Raw genomic sequence first — 18,666 nt, forward strand, 5'->3', positions numbered from 1 at the left:
TCCAACACAGCCAGAGACATGAAAATGTAGGTGAATGTCCCTTCGTTTCTTTGCAGATTCCTCAATTAATTTTCCTATCCCATCAACACATGGGGCCCGAAAACCTTTCTACAGAGAATTAAGGATGGACGAAAGTCCCTTACCTGGTCCTGCAGCTTGCTTCACGGTAGGGGGGAGGCGCTTCGGTTCTCCCCCCGAATTTCTTGGCAGGGGGGGAGGCGCCCCAGCCCTCCCGGCCGAAATTCAATTTAAAAAAAACAAATAGCATTGCCCTTATTTTCAACGTAGTCTACGTAAATCTTTATGTAGACTACCCCTGCCCAAATAAGGAACGGAAATGGCGGCACCCATGGGCACCGCCATTTGCGTATGCGCTTTTTTTTTCAAAGTCAGCTGTGATAGGCTACGTAAGGATTTATGTAGCCTATCACGGCTGACTTTGAAAATCTAGCCGTGATAGGCTATGTAAATCGTTACGTAGTCTATCACGTGTTTTTTACTTTACTTTGTAATGGCAGTGGCGGCAGCCGGTCGGAAGACCAGCTGCTGCCACTGCCCCTGCCGAAACGCCGCCGAAACGCCGCCGGGACCCGCCGACGAGAGGAACATTCGAAGGAGGTAAGTCCCATCCTGGGGGGGCAGGGGGGCGGAGAATTTCCCCACCAATTTCGGGGGCCGAATGCGTTGGCATTCGGCCTCCCGGAGATTTGTGGAGAAATTCCCCACCATCCCTACAGAGAATTCCCCTGATTCTTAACCAGTGCAAACTGAAGGAGGAGAATACTAAGGGGGATCTTTACAGAATAATAAGGAACGCTGACATCGCCAAACGTTAGCAGCTCTTCTTGTGGGCCGTCTTTATTCTCCAAGACAAATGGGGGGAAGGAGTGATCAAAGTCCACGTAAGCAAAGCCTCTGGCTCAGCCTCAGGCAGACATTTTACTGGAAATCTGTCCAGTTTTAACTCCCCACACTCTGATATGGATCACTTTCAGATGAGCCTCAAGGTCCTTTGTAACTCCATGATAGAAACCATTGAATAGGAAGCAGCCCCAAACTAAACTTCCTTTCCTTTTCAGATTACTCGAGTATTCTTTCTAACCATCATTATGAAGGGATGTCATATTTTCTGCAGAGATTCAGCCTGATTCTTAAGAATTTTTTCTTTTGTACGGTAGTGAGGAATGAAAGAAGTATGGGAGGGTCCTGGTGGCAACCGGTGCCCACTGGGATTAGTAAGACACAAGGCAGAGCAGGGAATGATAAATGGGCACAAAGGGTCCCATTAGGTGGAGCCAAGGGGTCTGTGTCACTTCAGGAACCCACTGCATGAAAAGGGGGAAACTCCTGAATTACGCAAGTGAACTTACATACCATGATGCAAAGTACAGTCTTGGAGGTGTTGTCTGTGACCCAAATAACTCCCTTGAACCCCCATTTATCTGCTCCCAGAGGAATCTTTGCCTAAAATGGGGAAATCGAAGCAGCGAGACATTAAGTGAGCTTAACTAACATTTAGCGGTCCTTTTGCATGGAGGTTGGTAAAGGAATGGAGCCATCCGGAGTAAACGTCTGTCCAGGTCCAGTTTCCCATCATGTACACATCTTAAACTGGCTTTGTTAAACCTGCCACTGTGCACTCATAAAGAGAGAGAGAGCTGCCAGACAGGAATTGCCCCCCCAGGGGCCCCCACCATGTCTTTGGCAGGAGCAGAGCCACAGTGCCTGCTCCAGCTTCCAAGTCTGATGAGGCAGCTTATAAATGCTGAATATATCATATAGAATACCTATTATCTCCAGAAAGGGATGAACGGACTTGCCTGTGCCCAGCATATCTGGGCACTTTCCAAGCCGCCAGGGCTGCCTGCCTGCCTCTGTCCACAGAGCTGTGAGAGCTTCTGCGTGGCCCAGGGAGCACCCAACAAAGCAGGGGGGTCTGTTTTCAAGCCACCATTATGGACAGCTCAGACTGGTTCTTCGGGGAAGGGAGAGCACATGGCTGGAGGGTGACTAGGGATGTACGAAAGTCACTTACCTGTTCGCACATTATGTTGATGGTGGGGGGGGCGTTCCGTCCCTCCCCCCCGGAATTCTCCAAGGCCGGCTGTGCTCTGCGGCAGCTCCATGGAGCAGCTGGCCAGGCCCGGCCAGGCCAAAGCCGTCCGCAGCTGGATTTCTGGCCGCAGAGGTCTCTGGGTGAAAAAAACACAAAAAAACACGTACGCAAATGGCGGCGGCTATGGCCTCCGCCATTTGCATTCCTTATTTTTGCCCTCTTAATCTACGTAAATATTTACGTAGTCTATGATGGCAAAAATCAAGAGGAACGCAAATAGCGTAGTGGCGGTATTTTCATCCCTTTTTGATTCACCGTTTTAGCTATGCAAATTTTTATGTAGGCTAAAACGGGGAATCAAAAAGGGACGCAAATAGCGCCTGCTACGCTATTTGCATTCCCCTTGATTTTCGCCGTCATAGGCTACGTAAATATTTACGTAGATTAAGAGGGCAAAAATGAGGAATGCAAATGGAGGCGGCTCTAGCCGCCGCCATTTGCGTATGTGTTTTTGTTATGTTTTTTAACCCACCCAGCCATGATAGGCTACCTAAAGATTTACGTAGCCTATCATGTCGTGTTTTTTTTTTTGAAACCTAGTCATGATAGGCTACGTAAATCTTTACGTCGCCTATCACGTCTCTTTCTTTCTTTCTTTCTTTCTTTCTTCTTTCTTTTTTTTTTTACCAGAGTGGAAATGGCGGTGCTGGCAGCCGGTCAAAAGACCGGCCGCTGCCACTGCCCGGAAGATCCGCCCCACGTGAGTCTCGTCCTGTGGGGGATCCGTGGGGGGGGCGGGGGGCAGGCCATTCAGCCACGGAGTTCGGGGGGCCGAATGCACTGGCATTCAGCCTGACCGTCATCCATGGCAGAATACTCTGCCATCCCTAGGGGTGACTCCTGCCTTCGTCATGTCAAGCCACTGTGGGTTCCTTCCTGGCAAGGAGCCTGTGAAGGCTTGAGGAAGGCAGTGGAGGCAGAAGTCACCCTCCAACTGCACCCCTCCCCTCTTTGCAAGTCCCTGTCTCTGCACATCCTCTGCTCACCACCTTCTCTTTGTTGGTGCACAGCGATGGGGACCCTGGGGGTTGCAGCTGTGCGCACACTGGCAGCAGCTGACGATGAGGTTGGCTAGCTCCTGGACATTTGCTGAGCCTCGGGGCATGTGGGGGTCAGGTTGTTGAGTGCCTAATGTTTCGGATAGCAAAGGCCCAGGGCAGATGGCAGGATGCAGGAGAGTCCACCAGGATCCCAGACCCACTGGGAGATTGTGGCATCCATTTTCCGAAGACCTTGATGTGACACATGGATCCTAGGCTGCATTCCTATTAGGGATGTCAGAGAATTCCACCACGGATTCTAGTGAGGCCAGATTCTTTAGAATCCAGCCCCCCGGAACCTGTGGCAGAATGGGCCCCTGCGCCCCCACCCCATGGAATCCCCCCAGGTCAGAACATACCTGGGGCAGGTGTGGCGGCGGGTCTGGTGGCGGTGGCTCCAGTAGCAGCAGCGGCGGCAGCTCCAGCTGGTCTCCCAACCGGCCGTGGCCAAGCTGCTGAGGCCGCCATTTGCAATCTTGCAGCTGTGATAGGCTATGTAAGTATTTACGTAGCCTATCACAGTAAAGGCAGCCACGCAAATGGCGTAGCAGCCACCATTTGCATCCCTGCTCTTTGCCGTGATAGGCTATGTAAATACTTATGTAGCCTATCATGGCTGTTTTCAAGGACGAAATGGCGGCCACTACAACGGCCGCCATATGTGGCTGCAGCAGCCTGGCCACAGCCGGAACTCTGGCTGCAGCCAGCTCCTGCCGGCGGCTCTGCAGAGTTGCCACAGAGCAGATCCAGCCAGGGTGGATTCTGGGGGGAGGGACGGAGAACCTCCCCACAACCGCGGATGCCCCAGTGCAGAGCCAGGTAAGGCATTCCTACATCCCTAATTCCTATTACTTTTATGACCACGGCATGAAGCTGCAGCCTGAGGATGTGCAGGATTGTGGTGCAACTGTGCTGAGGTAAGGATGCCATTTTAAATGCCAGTATTGCTCCTGCTGAACTCATTTGGGGATCAAGCTGACCTTCTCTTTGCCAGCTTCAACTGACGGCTGTAATTACTTAGCCCCCATGTCTCTTTTCCAGTAACCAGACAAATCTGCGACTTTGTGTAGGGAGGACGGAATCAGCAATGCCTGAGCTTGATGAAGGCCTTCAAGTTCCATCTCAAAGCTTATTCCGAGTGTCCAAATCAGATGGCATTCACTTTTTTCTTCTTCTTTTCATATATTCTTCCACCTGTCCTAGGATGGCTGAAAGAATTTGGTGACTTCCTCTAACGATAACTCCGAAGGAGAGGAAATCCAAGATATGTTGAGGGATAAGAACGCACCTGGGGGAGAATGACAGTCCTCCTCTGAGAAAGGCTGCTGATGGGACAAGGCCCTCCCTGGCTGTCATCAGGATTGAGAAGTCTAGGACAGGGTTAGTGGATCTGATAGACACCACTGCTTCTGAGCCAAATGGATTGCCCTGACACTAGGATCTGGAGCAGTGGAATAAAGCGCAAGATGGTGCCTTGAAATACTGTATGCAAGTAGACAATGTGGACTAAAAACCATGTAATAGAAGAATAGTTAGTTGTAGATAATCATATGCTTTATTCTCTCTCTTTTTAATATACATCCAATGTTCATTTTCACATACATTTTCATGAGATATCTAAAGGGTGAAAGTGGAGTAGATCAGGTCATTTGGCAGCAGCCTTGAAATGGTTCACACCTGGGACTCACTTTGAGCCAAACATACATTTGAGGATTCATTCCAAAGTTTGTTTTTGGTTGCTGTTGTTGTTCCATTGATTGATTTGACCAGAGTGCTGTTCTTCCAGTCTAACTTAGGTCAGCTTTGTGATTAAGTAGTGAGCCCCAAACTATCCACTGAGGACCAAGGACATATGAGACCCAAAGGTGAGTCATACAAAAGATGCAGTCTCTCCATTCTGATGGACACCACAATAGAGATACATAGAATAGGGCAAGAGATACAGTAATATGATGTAATTAGGCTCTTTAATTCTTTCTTCTTATTAAGTGCTCCCTGTTGTTCAGCTCTGGCCTTATGACAATAATGTAGCATTTGGGGAACAAGATACAGCCCAGTAACCCAGCACTGGAGGCTAAGATAGAGAAGATCTCCACACTGACCATGTATTTCCCCTTGGTGCTCAGGTGGATGGGAACAAAAGACAACCACACACTGCAAAAAATCAACATGCTGAAAGTGATAAACTTGGCTTCATTAAAAGTGTCTGGCAACTTCCTCGCTAAAAAGGCCACACTGAAGGTAATGATGGACAGAATTCCCATGTAGCCTAAGACCAGGTAAAACATATCGATAGAGCCTGGATTACATTGTGCAATGATTTCCTCCGTCAGGGAGTGCACGTCGAAATCTGGGAATGGGGGAATGATTCCGAGCCACAGGGCACAAATGCCAGCTTGAATGAGGGAGCCAGAAAGGACAACGGAGGTGGCCAGTCTTTTCCTCACCCAGACCCTCATTTGGGACCCTGGTTTGGTGGCCATGAAAGCTACAACCACAGTGATGGTCTTGGCCAAGACACAAGAAACAGCCATTGAGAAAACAAAACAAAAAATGGGTTGTTGAAGAAGGCAGGTCACCCTTCTTGGTTGTCCAAGAAACATCAACGATGAGAGGAAGCAGAGCAGGAGGGAGATGAGGAGAGCATAGGTGAGGTCTCGGTTGTTGGCTTTGACGATTGGTGTATCTTTGTGCTTAATAAAGGTTCCAAGCACCAACAAAGTGATCAGGGAAAATGAAACAGCAAGTGAAACTAAAGATTTCCCTAAGGGTTCTTCATAACTCAGAAAGGTTATAATCTTCGGGATGCATCTGTCCTGGTCCTTGCTTGGATACTGATCCTCATGGCATTTCAAACAGTCATCCATGTCTAAGAATGAATGAAAGAGAGAGAGAGAGGGGGGGGGGAGGCAGGCAAGCAGGCAAGCAGGCAGAGTGCTACAAGCCCTGCAAATTCGTTATCCCTACATGGGAGAAACTGTTGGAGGATTTCTCCTCCCTCTGGAGAAATTCAGCAAAATAGTCTCCCCAATTTCTCTGCTCAAAAAAATGGTGGAGAATTTTAAGAGGCTGTTTGCACACCATTTATTCATGTTATACATTGCTTCCTGAGATAATTCTGAGAACTTATCCCACTTCTTAATCTTTCTGCTATTTCTATCTCCCTAGGAATCGTTAGCATTCAGCTCCCAAGATGCTAGATCAAAAAGACTAAATTATTAGGCTTGCAAACAGCAACACTAAGTTCACCCAAGCAGGGTTGTGTTTCTCCTTTCCAACTCCACAGCCTAAATTCCCAGGAATTGTAATCTTGATGTTCAAAATGGCTGATATCACTACCTCTGAACAATTGTATATTGCTTTTGGGAATGGTACATCGTCACACAAAGACGTCTGTTCATTAATTTATTCATGTATTTATTTTTTCTTGGCTGCAGAAGCCCTCTGAAGACAATGTAGAGTCATAAAATACCTAAAACTAGTGTTGTATGAAGAGCAATAAAAATGCAATAAAAACAATATAAAACAGGGAAAAGGAATAACATATCCAGCAACAAAAACTGGAACATAAAGCTCCTCTCCTTTAGCACCCATCAAAATTTTTAACTATACAGTACACAGCAAATTCCTGGTTGATGGTCAGCAAGAGACATAAGAATAGACCCTAGGAGTGGAGAGTGGGGAGAGGAGTGCATGGAATCAAAGGGTTCTAGTTCAAGTTATCAGAAATGAATAACAGAGCAGAGCAGAGAAATGCTTGAACAGGACATTTCCCCCCCAGTACTTAGGGTTGTTGAGGGCTCCCAACTGGGACTAGTGAGTGGGGTCCAGGATGCTGGCATGCTCCCCTGTGCTTGGCCTCCTGGACCCTGCTCACCCAGCCATGTGGCACCGTTGGATGTGGCCACCAAGCACCCCAGGGGTCAGCATCACCTGGGATCCGCTTGCCCCATGCCGTCAGCCCCCCAAATGGCAGTTAGACCTCTTCCCTTCCCATGCAGGAGAGGAGGTCACAAGCGCTGCACAGGCGGTGCGGACAGTTTCTCTTCCTGCACCGCTGGCAGTGGCACCGCTGCTTCCTTCTGGCCATCCCATCTTGGCTCCCACGGTGGGAACAGTGGCAAAAGGACCACAAAGGCCTTCCCTCTCCTCCTCTCCCTCCCCGCCAGTGCCACAGTGGTAGCAGGGGTTGAGCGGAGAGGAGGCGTGAGCAGCGCTCCCTCCTCCTCCTCTCCCCCTCCAGGCAACTGTGGTGGCAGCGGCACTGGCAGGGAGGAGGACTGACCAGGCCCATTGGCTTGCATGCATTGGTCCTGTGGCTGTCCTCCACTCGGGCCACCATTTTAATGCAGGAGGGGGGTGATTGTTTTTTGGAGGTCTCTTGTTGAGGAAATCGCCCTTCATGGCCACTACTGTGTGCAACAACACAGGTATGAAATACAGGAGCCCTCGTCTTGCGTGAAAATGGAGGCTGCGAAGGGGGGAGGCGCGAGGGAGGGCTCACCTGAGCCAGGCCTGGATGCCAGCGGAATGGTCACTGAGCCCTCCTGTGGCTCACGCTGCCAGGCTCACATGGCTCACAGTGAGCCACGGCAGCTGGAACACCCACCAAACGCGGATGCAGTGGCATCTGTCCATCCCTAAAGCTACTTAAGCAGCGGGGAGGAGATCAGCTCACTCATTTCCTAGTAATGCTGCTGCTCATCCGTATTATTACTAACAGGAGTAGAATCATTGATTCTGGTACAGCATATTTAATATTTCGATCGTTGCTTTAACAAACTATTTATATTTAAATTTCCCCGCTTTCCCACATTGTACAGTGAACTACTGTAGGAAAGGCAAGTTTTTCGTTAAAGTTAGTCAACAAAATGTGGCTCAACAATATTTGAGAATATTTGATACTTGGCTCAACAATATTTCAAGTGAGAAGGATCTTGGAATTGTAGGGGTGGACAAAAGTCCCTTACCTGTCCTCGAAGGACATTCGCGGTGGGGGGGAGGCGTTTCGCTGCTCCCCCCGCGAAGTTCAGGCCTGGGGGGGAGGCTTCCCGCCTCGCCCCGGCCGAAATTCAGGCCGGGGAGGAGGCTTCCCGCCTCGCCCCGGCCAAAATTCAGGCCGGGGAGGAGGCTTCCCACCTCGCCCGGCCGCGAACGCGAAAGTTTTTTTTTAAAAAAAACAACACGCCCCCTGATAGGCTACGTGACAATTCACGTAGCCTATCACGGCTAGATCTGCAAAGTCAGCCGTTATAGGCTACGTCAATCGTCACGTAGCCTATCACGGGTGACTTTAAAAAAAAAAAAAAAGCGCGTACTCTAATGGCGGCCCCCATAGGGAGCCGCCATTCATGTTCCTTATTTAGTCGCTGTAGTCTATGTAAATGTTTACGTTGACTACGGCGAAAATAAGGGCAACGCAAATAGCGTTGCCCTTATTTTCGCCGTAGTCTAAGTCTACGTAAATATTTACGCAGACTACAGCGACCAAATAAGGAATGGGAATGGCGGCTCCCTATGGGGGCCGCTATTATCCGTACACACTTTTTTTTTTTTTTAAAGTCACCCATGATAGGCTACGTGATGATTGACATAGCCTATCATGGCTGACTTTGCAAATCTAGCCGGGAAAGGCTACGTTAATCGTTACGTAGCCTATCAGGGTTTTTTTTTTTTCTTTGATTGCAATGGCGGCGGCGTCAGCCGGTCAAAAGACCGGCTGCCGCTCCCACCCCACTCGAACACCCGCCGAACCGCCAGCCGGACCCGCCGCCGGGAGGGACATTCGGTGAAGGTAAGTCCCGTCCCGGGGGGGGGTGCGGGGGGTGGGGGTGTTCGGAGGATTTCTCCCCGAAACTTCTTCGGGGGGCCGAACACGTTGGCTCTCGGCCCCCCGAAGTTTCGGGGAGAAATTCTCCGCCAACCCTATGGAATTGTTGTAGAATGCAAGGGATGCTAGAGAATTCTGCCATGGATCCCAGGGGGGGCAAATTTCAGGGAATTCGGCCCCGCGGAATCCGTGGCGGAATGGAGCAACCTGCCCCACCACCCTGAGAAAGCCCCACAAAATGGAGCCTACCTGGCTGCAGCTCCGGCTATGGCTTTGGCTCCGGCGGTGGCTTCAGCGGCAGCGGCAGCTAGGGATGGCAGAGAATTCTGCCACGGATCTTGGGAAGGCCGAATGCCAGTGCATTTGGCCCCCTGAAATCTGTGGCAGAATGGCCTGCCCCCCACCCGTGCCACAGATCCCCCCGGGACAAGACTTACCTGGGGTGGAATTCCAGGCGGCGGCGGCTACAGCGGCGGCTTTGGCGGTGGCAGCGGCAGCGGCTGGTCTTCCGACCTGCTGCTGCCGCCGCCATTTGCATGTTTTTTGGGGTTTTTTTTACACCCACGTGATAGGCTACGTAAGTTTTTACGTAGCCTAAAACGACTGGGTAAAAAAAAAAAAGGCTTATGCAAAAGGCGGCAGCTACGGTGGCCGCCATTTGTGTTTCTTATTTTGGGCCATCTTAGTCTACGTAAATAATTACGTAGACTAAGACGGCAAAAATAAGGGGAATGCAAATAGTGTCCACTATGCTAGTTGTGTTCCCCTTATTTTCGCCGTCTTAGTCTAAGTAAATATTTACCTAGACTAAGAGGTCAAAAATAAGGAATGCAAATGGCGGTGGCTGTAGCCGCCATCATTAACGGATGCGTTTTTGTTTTTTTTTCCCAGAGCCCTCCGTGGCTAGAAATCCGGCTGTGGACAGCTCTGTCCTGGCTGGGCCTGGCCAGCTGTTCCGCGGAGCCGCCGCGGAGCACAGCCGGCCAAGGAGGATTCCGGGGAGGGAGGAACGAAGCGCCTCCCCCCCGTCCAGGATTCCGATGGGAGGGACGGAGCGACTCCACCCCATCCTGGATTTCTGGGGGAGGGACAGAATGCCTCCCCCCCCACCATCAGTATAATATATGAACAGGTAAGTGATTTTTGTACATCCCTAGCGGCAGCTCCGGCTGCTTCCAGGCTGCTGCAGACGCAAATGGCATCCAGAGTAGGGGGCGCTATTTGCATCCCTATGGTAGCCCGTGACAGGCTACGTATATATTTATGTAGCCTATGACGGCTAAAGCAGGAACACAAATGGCATATGGGACGCCATTTGCATTCCCGCTTTAGCCATCTTAGGCTATGTAAATATTTGCGTAGCCTATCATGGGCTACCATAGGGACTCATAAGGCATCCCCTACTCAGGACGCCATTTGCGTCCGCAGCAGCCCAGAAGCGGCTGGAGGCCCCGCTGGAGGTTGGCTCAGCCGGCGGCTCTTTGGCCTGGCCATGGAGCGGAGCGGTGCTGGCCGGGCAGGATTCCAGGGGGGTGGAACGTATCACGTCCCCCCCATGGAGGATTTCGGGGGGAGAGAGGGAGCGCCTCCCCCCCACCACGGATGTTCCCTGGATGAAACCAGGTAAGTGTTTCATACATCCCTATCGAACGCAAGCTGAATATGAGCCATCAATGTGATGCAGCTGTAGGAAAGGCAAATTCTATTCTGGCCTGTATTAATAGAAGTATAGCTTCCAAATCACATAAAGTACTAGTTCCCTTCTACTCAGCACTGGTTAGGCCTCAACTGGAGTACTGTGTCCAGTTCTGGTCACCACACTTGAAGAAGGATGAAGACAAACTGGAGAGGGTTCAGAGGAGGGCAACGAAGATGATCAGGGGACTGGAAGCAAAGCCCTGCGAAGACAGATTGAACGGACTTGGTGTGTTTAGCATTGAGAAGACTGAGGGAAGATATGATTGCACGCTTCAGGTTCTTGAAAAGTTGTCAGACTGAGGAAGGCCAGGATCTCTTCTCGATCATTCCAGGGTGCAGAACACAGAATAGTGGGCTCAAGTTACAAGGAAGCTAGTTTCTGGCTAACATCAGGAGAAATGTCCTGACTGTTAGAGCAATACAACAATGGAACCAATTACATCGGAAGGTGGTGGGCTCTCCCACACTGGAGACATTCAAGATGAGGTTGGACAGCCATGTGTCAGGGATGCTTTGATTTGGATTCCTGCATTGAGCGAGGGGTTGGACTTAATGGTCTTGAGGGTCCCTTCCAATGCTACTATTCTATGATTGTATGAACTTGACTTGCACTTATTTTTCTACAGTATTGGGAAGATTGGGTTTTGATAGGGGTGTTCACTGACACAGGAAAACAGCACAATTCTCTTCAGACTAATTTAGAGGCCACCTGAATCATAACCAGGGGCAAACCTGAAATACAGTTTGGAAATCTCAAGGTCTGTGCCTCTCATTGAGTATCACTGGAAATCAGCAATACATTATAATGTTTTGTAGTTGTTAGTCAGAATTAGATAAAATCTACAGATAAAGTGGCCCTGTATGAGGGGATGAGCCTGGCTAATTTCAGGCAAATTGGTCTGCTTCAGAGAAGCCTCAACTAAATCTTTCTGAATCTGGCTAAAACTATTCAGAATTCATCCAACTCTGATGCTCACCACAGCTTTTAATATACTCTCAGAGTTGCATGGCACATGTTCACATGAGGAGGCTGCACACAACATCCTCCAGAATTGGCACAGGATGGTGAACCTCAGAGCAATGGGTTTCAGCCATACCAGAACCACAGTGAAAAGCATCTGCTCTGTTCTGCAGGTCTTGGAGACTTTCTAGTCACTATAGACACTGGAAAGGAAGCCAATAGAAAGGAAGAGCCATATTGAGACTCACTGACTAACCCTCATAATGAGAGTACTATGCAGTCTTCTCCATTTCCCATTTCTCTTCTCTGGTATGGTCCGGGGCACCCCTCCATACACCTCACTGGAGTGCTTAACCCTTTGTGACTCGCATCACATCACCTACCTGTTTGGTTTGAAATCTTCCCATCTGGACACCGACAACAATCATAGCAGCAAAATTTCTCACCTTCCCTCTTTCTCTTCTGAGAACCAGGTTGGCAGGAGTCACTGCAGACGGAAAGAGGGAGGACCTATCCATAAAGATGAAAAGTGTTTAGGACAAGAGAATTAGAAAACAGAAACAAAGACAAACTTCTTGCTCATCAGCTGATGCAGAAATAAATATGTGAGAGAGCTTCAGCTATTGGGCTGTATAGAAAAGAAATGAATGAATGAATGAATGAATGAAACAAACAAACAAACAAATGTGATAATTTGACATGGAAGAATGTTGATTGCGGTGCACGAAAAATATCTCCACATGGGGAATATTAATTGCGCGACCTGTTGGGTGGCTGAGGAATGTCTGGTGGTACAGAAAAGGGAAGGCTGACTCTGCTGAGTGACTCATCCCATGGAAGCAGTGATGGCCTACCGGTGGACCACTGTCCAGGTGTGGCCCACACAGGTGCATTATTTTTTCTGTGTTCCTCTGGGTTCTATCTGCCCAACTGAAGTTTCATCAAGGCATATCAAATTTCTAACATGGTTGACAAATGATGTATTTCTTTAAACGTGTTTTGGCTGCTTTTCAGGGCAGAAGCCATCCCAAAGTGGCTTACAGCAATAAAACACATAAAAAAACCCTGTTGAAATATTAAAAGTGATGGTAACATAAACACAATAGAATAGCAAGAAAAACGACAATAAAAGCCTACAGTAAAACCAGAATCAACAACAATGGTTATAGCAGCAGCAACAGCAGTCATGTCAAGAGAAGGCTGAGGTAAAATAGTAAGTTTTTGGGCTTCTTAAAATACTGCAAGGATAGAGAATGGCAGACCTCCGATGGCAACTTGCTCCAAAGGTGGGGGGCCGCTTCGGAGAAGGCTCTCTCATGTGTGGTCACCCACCTGACTGCTCTCAATGTGGGCAAATGAGAAGTCTCTTCTTCTCTTAACATGGGGGGAGGCTGAAGCAGGTGAAGGCAGCCCTTCAAGTAACTTGGTCACAAACCGTGGCTGACATGGCGGCCATGAAGTCCTGAGCTGCTCCTGACTAAGCAGTCTCAGCATAAATATTTAAGTCCCCCAAAACCAAAAGCTTTGGGGTCCTCAGCAACACGCTCCAGACCACCTCAGTCACATTAGGCAGGGAGGCTGTTGGACAGCGGGGTGGGCAGTACACCAACAGAATCACTAGTACTACTGCTATCACTAGTGCTACTACTAGTAATACATTAGTATTAAATTTCTCAGATTTTTGAATATGATATGTAGCTCTGTATTTAGGGATGTTAGAGAATTCCACCATGGATCTCAGTGAGGCCGAATGCCAGTGCATTCAGCCCCCTGAAATCTGTGGAGGAACAAAGCCCCCCTGCCCCCCGACCCTGCGAAAGGTGCGTGGAACGGGACACCTACCTGCTGCAGTTCGCGCTGCTTTTGCGACTTGCGGCCAAATCTGTGGCAGCCATTCGCTTCTTCATTATAGCCGTGATAGGCTCCGTAAATACTTACATAGCCTATCAAGGCTAATGAAGGGATGCCATTTGCGTCCCTGCGGAAGCCGTGATAGGCGGCGTAAGTATTTACGTACCCTATCATGGCAAATACAAGGGAACGCAAATGGTGGTGGCTATGGTGGCCGCCATTTGCATTCCCTTTTGGGGGGGGCTGTGATAGGCTATGTAAATATTTATGTAGCCTATTATGGCAAAAGAGAGGGGCGCAAATGGCGGCCGCCGTAGCTGCCGCCATTTGCGTTCGCTGGTGTTTTTTTTGCCGTGATAGGCTACGTAAATATTTACGTAGGCTATCACAGCACAATACAGGGACGCAAGTGGCGGCGGGTACGGCAGCCACCATTTTTGTCCCTGTGCAGGCTGCCCAGCAGCCGGATGCCCGGCTGCAGGCAGCCCCGGCCGGCAGCACTGCAGAATCACCATGGAGTGGAGCCAGCCAGAGAAAATTTGGGGGGGAGGGACAGAGTGCCTCCCCCCTACCGCGAATGTCACCCTTCGAAAAGTAAGCGACTTTTGTACATCTCTACTCTGTCTACATTTGAGAACATAATCAGCCAGAACAGGGACTTTTTTGGCAGTTCCTTTCTTCTACTAGCTCTCAGATCACCCATATTTCTACAATGTGCTCACCAAGAAGAGACTACAGCCCACACCTGGTTAAAGCCCCTGTGCCAAATGATTGTGTGCTCATTAATGATGAATATTTTTCCTTCATGTGCATTGAGATCTACCCTTCCAACTTTCACCTTGAGGAAGGACTTGTTTGGAAATGTAACCAAGTTCATTATGTCAAATCCACCTCCCATTTCGCTGTTGTCATTTAAAAAAGACACTGTGTCTCCAGCAGAGTTGTTAAATGAAATGTCTTGAAGAAAACGGTGAAGCTAGTTGGAAGAGAAAAAAACAAAACAAAGAGGATGAAAATGTACTGAAATTGTCATGACAAAACTGAATCCAAACGTCTTTCTTTGTTAATTGGGAAGTGGATCCAGGCTTAGTCGCACAGAAACAAGACTGAGAACAAATGGATGAGGTAGGCAGGGCTAACTCAAGCCCCACTGATTTCAGAAGGCATATGCTAAGGATGATTATGACTGGATTCCACCAATTATTTGATGCAGTTTGATTTAACAAATTTTGAGTCTCAAAATGGAATGGATTTTCAGTGACAGAGTGATGAAATCATAATGCTTTCCATTGTGTTGTTCAAAGGACAGGGTAATGTGAATCCATACATCATTGTGAATGAATAATTCATGGGCCACCATTCACCAAGTTTTTTGTGAAAGGGATAGTTCAATGCTGTCTAAATTTGGGGCAATCTACTCATTCAAGTACAGGCATTTCATTGTGGAGATGTTACCTGCCAAGGCTGAAGATCTTGAAGTTCACCTGTTTGGCCACCCACTACTTTTCTGTACTTGGATCTAGATAAGTCGAAGGTGTGTAAAGCATGTGCCACAGCATAGACAGCATTATAAACACTGTAGCTGTGGCCAGTCATGGGCATTTCAAAGAAAGGTCCACGAAGGCTCTCCAGTCTCTCCTCCCCAGTACATGTTCCGGAGACTTGGTATCGCACGGTGGGATCTGGAACTGAACAGTCAAATGCTTGCTCCCAGAACTCCTTGAGGAAATCATCTGCTTCTGTCCAATCAGGTTTTAGGATCTGAAGGAATTTCTGGAACCCTAGAAGTTCATTGGTGTGAATCATGAAGGAAATGGCACCTTGGAACATTTCTAAATCTGTATCCCGTCCCACGCTTGTTAAGACAAAATCAATCTGTGCTGTTGTAATCCACACCTTTCCAACAAATGTCATTTCCTCATATCCTGGAGCACCCAGACCCATTAAATACTTCAACCACATGATGGTAAAAGTTTCACCATGGATGACAAATATTCTGGATTTACTACGTTTGAAAAAGAGATTAATATTATGGGCTATATGATTCGCTTTATTGTCGGCACGAAGGTTTTGTTGGTTTGGGATTCGTACTGTGAAGGCTGAACAGATTCCAGATTGAGAAAGCCATGGCTCCATGGCCTTCAAGAAACGTTCTCCACTATCATCATCCACCACAAAGAGCCCAACCCACGTCCATCCAAAATGCTTGAGCAACCTGAGAATCCCCATATATTGATGGTCTTCATTTGGGACCATGCGGTAAAGGGAGGGGAACTGCATCAACTCACTCTCTGCTGGGGCAAAGGAGCCATACGTGAGCTGAAAGAAAACAAAATGGAGAAATAATTGCAAAAGAAATTTCAGCAAAATATAAAGGTTAATAAATGCAGCATATATAGGTTATGGAATATAGACACTGAAAACAAATTCATATAGAATCACTTATCCACCCATGGCAACAGTTACCAACATCAAAACAAGTTTGCTTGTTTTCAAAACAATATCAAAACAATATTGATTTGCCCATCCCCAAGATCTCAGGATCATAAAACCAAAGTTACAGCCAGACCGTATTGCCTGAGCAATAACTGTTCTGCCACACAATGTTAATATTGCATCAGTCTTGCTCCAATCAGTATTGGGTGCTGCAGGCATGTGCAATTTCTTTCAAGGTCCTGATACTTGAACATCAGATTTTCCTACTTCCAAGCTTCGGCCATTGCTGTCATTGGCACATGTTGATTTGCTTGCCACACTTCCAGGTATCACCATTTATGTGATAATTAACAGCTGTTTTTCAGTTGTTATTCAATTTAAATTAAAATGTGCCATCACTGTAGACCTACATTAGGAGCTGTGCCTTGGCGAGTATGGTCCTGGTCAGACATCATGCCAAGCCATCATGGTTAGGAGTTTTCAGCTAACCATGTTGGCTTAGCATAATGTCTATACGGGGGTCTGTCCCACCCATTCTGGTTTATTAACCACAGACTAATCATGTTCACTTCCCACTTGCTGCAAAATGGGTAGTGGGCTGTTCCCTGGCTTAGCATGATGTCGGAGCAAGCTCTGTGGTAAATGAGAGCTGCCATAGAGTTCTGAGGCTTGAGTCCCCAAAGAAGGAGTAGCCCCCAAGCACTAAAATGGGGGATAGCACCAAGCACCAAAGAGGCCAACAGTGCAGGGGCTGCTGGGATGCCTGGCTGCCCATCCGGAGGACGGCGGGTTCCTGTGAGAGGGGGAGTGGTTAGAGAAGGTTAGTCTGACTATGGTGCTGAAATTGGTCAACTGAATATGTGGCACACACAGTGGTTAGCAGTAATCACCATGCACCATGACTGGCCCAACTACCCTCCCCTAATGTGCACCTGAACAGGGCCAGTGTGTCATAGAACAGCATGCATATTTGCTGGGTTAGATCCTGGTTTCAATTTACACTTTGGGCAAGAGCTAAGGATTACTTTGCCTGAAACGTGGGGACATGATCATGCAATTTCTGAGACGGAATCTTGTAGAACTGCCTTTCCCTGCTTCTTCATCCACATTCATGCTTTATCCACTCATCCTTTGAAATTGTTCCTTGAACATCTGAAAAGTCATCCTCTTTCTAAAATCTCAACCATCTTTCTCCATTAAAAAAAAAATACCATAGAGTCAAGTGAAGGGTCATATTATATACAAGATCAGTTAAAGTTCCAGAACCCGCATGTATTGGGCTTACCTGAGGAATCTTGTAGAGACTTAAGATATTTGCCATGCGGAATGAGGCTTCAGGGGAAAGGGATCCAATGACGGCTATTAGCTTTTTGTGGGCATCACATGCAAAGTTGGGAACAAATCTACGGGATTTGAAGAGAAGATCCAGGGTGGTACGATAGGTCATCTGGGCATCACTGTAGCTGTCATAGATGTGGAAACCAAGTGTGATATTCAGTAGGCCTTCAGGATTCTTGTTAATCTCCTTTACGGCAAAAACCAAGGACAAGGTTTGCTGGTAGAACTTTGTCACCATACTGCAAATACAGGTCAAGGTTATTTCATCAGAGAATCCTACAAGACATAGAGTTGTTTTGTGACAGTATTGGTCCATTCTGCACTGACCTAGTTGCCTGACTTTAAGAATGTTCTCTTTCCTTGCTACTCTTGACTCTGACCTATTGTTTCGCTCTTTTTATTGATACCAGCGTAGATTTCTGATGCATCACAATATCTACAACAAGAAGAACAAGCTGCACACATACAGGGGATGCTTTACTTTTACTTACTCCTAGTTTCTTCATCAGAGTGTCTTGTGGCAACTTAAACACTAACACACTTATTGTTGAATAAACATCTATGGCCACCACCCAATTCCTCTGGCATATGAAGTCAAATCTCATGAAGTGAATAGTGTCTCTGAGAGCCTCGGTGCCAAAAGAGAGTCTGTTAGTCTTTGAAGCGCTACAGCACCTTAAGCCTCTTTGCTGTTTGTGCTGCAACACAATACATGGCTACCCCTGTGAAATTCTTAGCTTCATGCTCTTCAGTTATTTCTCCCAGACCTTCATTTCTACAACTACTGAAGGTTGGAGTTGGAATGAGTGAATCTGTCTTTTTTGTTTACTCCCGCATTCGATTTTTAAAAATGTCAACTTCTCTGTCGACCAAATATGAACTTTCTGGATTTTGGCAACTTCTTACCAAACCATGAATGCAGAAAAATCCCCACCTATGTGCACCACCAAATACAGTAGGTCCAGCTATTCTCAGCATGGAGAGGACCACGGGGGACCCGGCAGGCACATATCTATGTAATGTAAGTACTCTAACCAAAGAGAGAGGGAGAGAGAGATGACAAACTGCATTAAGCACTAACATGTTTGGATTCAGATCCAGACATTTAAGAGCTAAGGACTGAAAGCTCTCAGCCTGGATGGATGGATGGATATGACATGTTTCTTCCTTCTTCTGTAAACATTCCACATTTGTTCGTGTCAAGTTCCTTTTGCTCCAAATGTCAAGGACATGGCAGTTTCTTCACCATGGTTTTTGAATCTCCATCATCAAATCTGTGCAGCTGTACACTAAGCTAAATAAAAATAACCCCAGTGCTGTTGTTCCCAATTTTACTTTAGACTTGAAACCAGATCACACTAAAAGCCAAGGAAGAGATAATTGTCAATATTAAGAT

At 47.7% G+C, this 18,666-nt stretch overlaps 2 protein-coding genes across 2 annotated transcripts; both read right to left on the minus strand.

The window, feature by feature from the left end:
* Positions 1–5,123: 5,123 nt before the first annotated feature.
* Positions 5,124–14,394, minus strand: LOC146342947 (vomeronasal type-2 receptor 26-like). The gene is made up of 3 exons (XM_084808093.1): positions 14,242–14,394; positions 12,029–12,155; positions 5,124–6,025 (listed from the first exon to the last, which is right to left on the minus strand). Exons 1-3 carry the CDS (start codon positions 14,392–14,394, stop codon positions 5,124–5,126), a joined length of 1,182 nt encoding a protein of 393 aa, XP_084664219.1.
* Positions 14,395–14,933: 539 nt separating this feature from the next.
* LOC146342948 (vomeronasal type-2 receptor 26-like) lies at positions 14,934–17,503 on the minus strand. The gene is made up of 2 exons (XM_084808094.1): positions 17,218–17,503; positions 14,934–15,815 (listed from the first exon to the last, which is right to left on the minus strand). Exons 1-2 carry the CDS (start codon positions 17,377–17,379, stop codon positions 14,934–14,936), a joined length of 1,044 nt encoding a protein of 347 aa, XP_084664220.1. The 5' UTR covers positions 17,380–17,503.
* Positions 17,504–18,666: the final 1,163 nt, after the last annotated feature.

Source organism: Heloderma suspectum, chromosome 6 (genome assembly GCF_057233095.1).
Source record: "Heloderma suspectum isolate Gila_16-S chromosome 6, 16-S_ref, whole genome shotgun sequence".
NCBI classification, from domain to species: domain Eukaryota; kingdom Metazoa; phylum Chordata; class Lepidosauria; order Squamata; family Helodermatidae; genus Heloderma; species Heloderma suspectum.

Coding starts and splice junctions, on each gene's coding strand:
- LOC146342947 (XM_084808093.1), bottom strand. CDS start 14,394: ATGGGAGGTGGATTTGACATAATGAACTTGGTTACATTTCCAAACAAG. Junction 12,156..14,241: donor GGCACAGGGGCTTTAACCAG/GTGTGGGCTGTA, acceptor CTTTATGGATAG/GTCCTCCCTCTTTCCGTCTG. Junction 6,026..12,028: donor GAAGATTTCAAACCAAACAG/GTAGGTGATGTG, acceptor ATTCATTCTTAG/ACATGGATGACTGTTTGAAA.
- LOC146342948 (XM_084808094.1), bottom strand. CDS start 17,379: ATGACCTATCGTACCACCCTGGATCTTCTCTTCAAATCCCGTAGATTT. Junction 15,816..17,217: donor GTCTCTACAAGATTCCTCAG/GTAAGCCCAATA, acceptor GTTTTCTTTCAG/CTCACGTATGGCTCCTTTGC.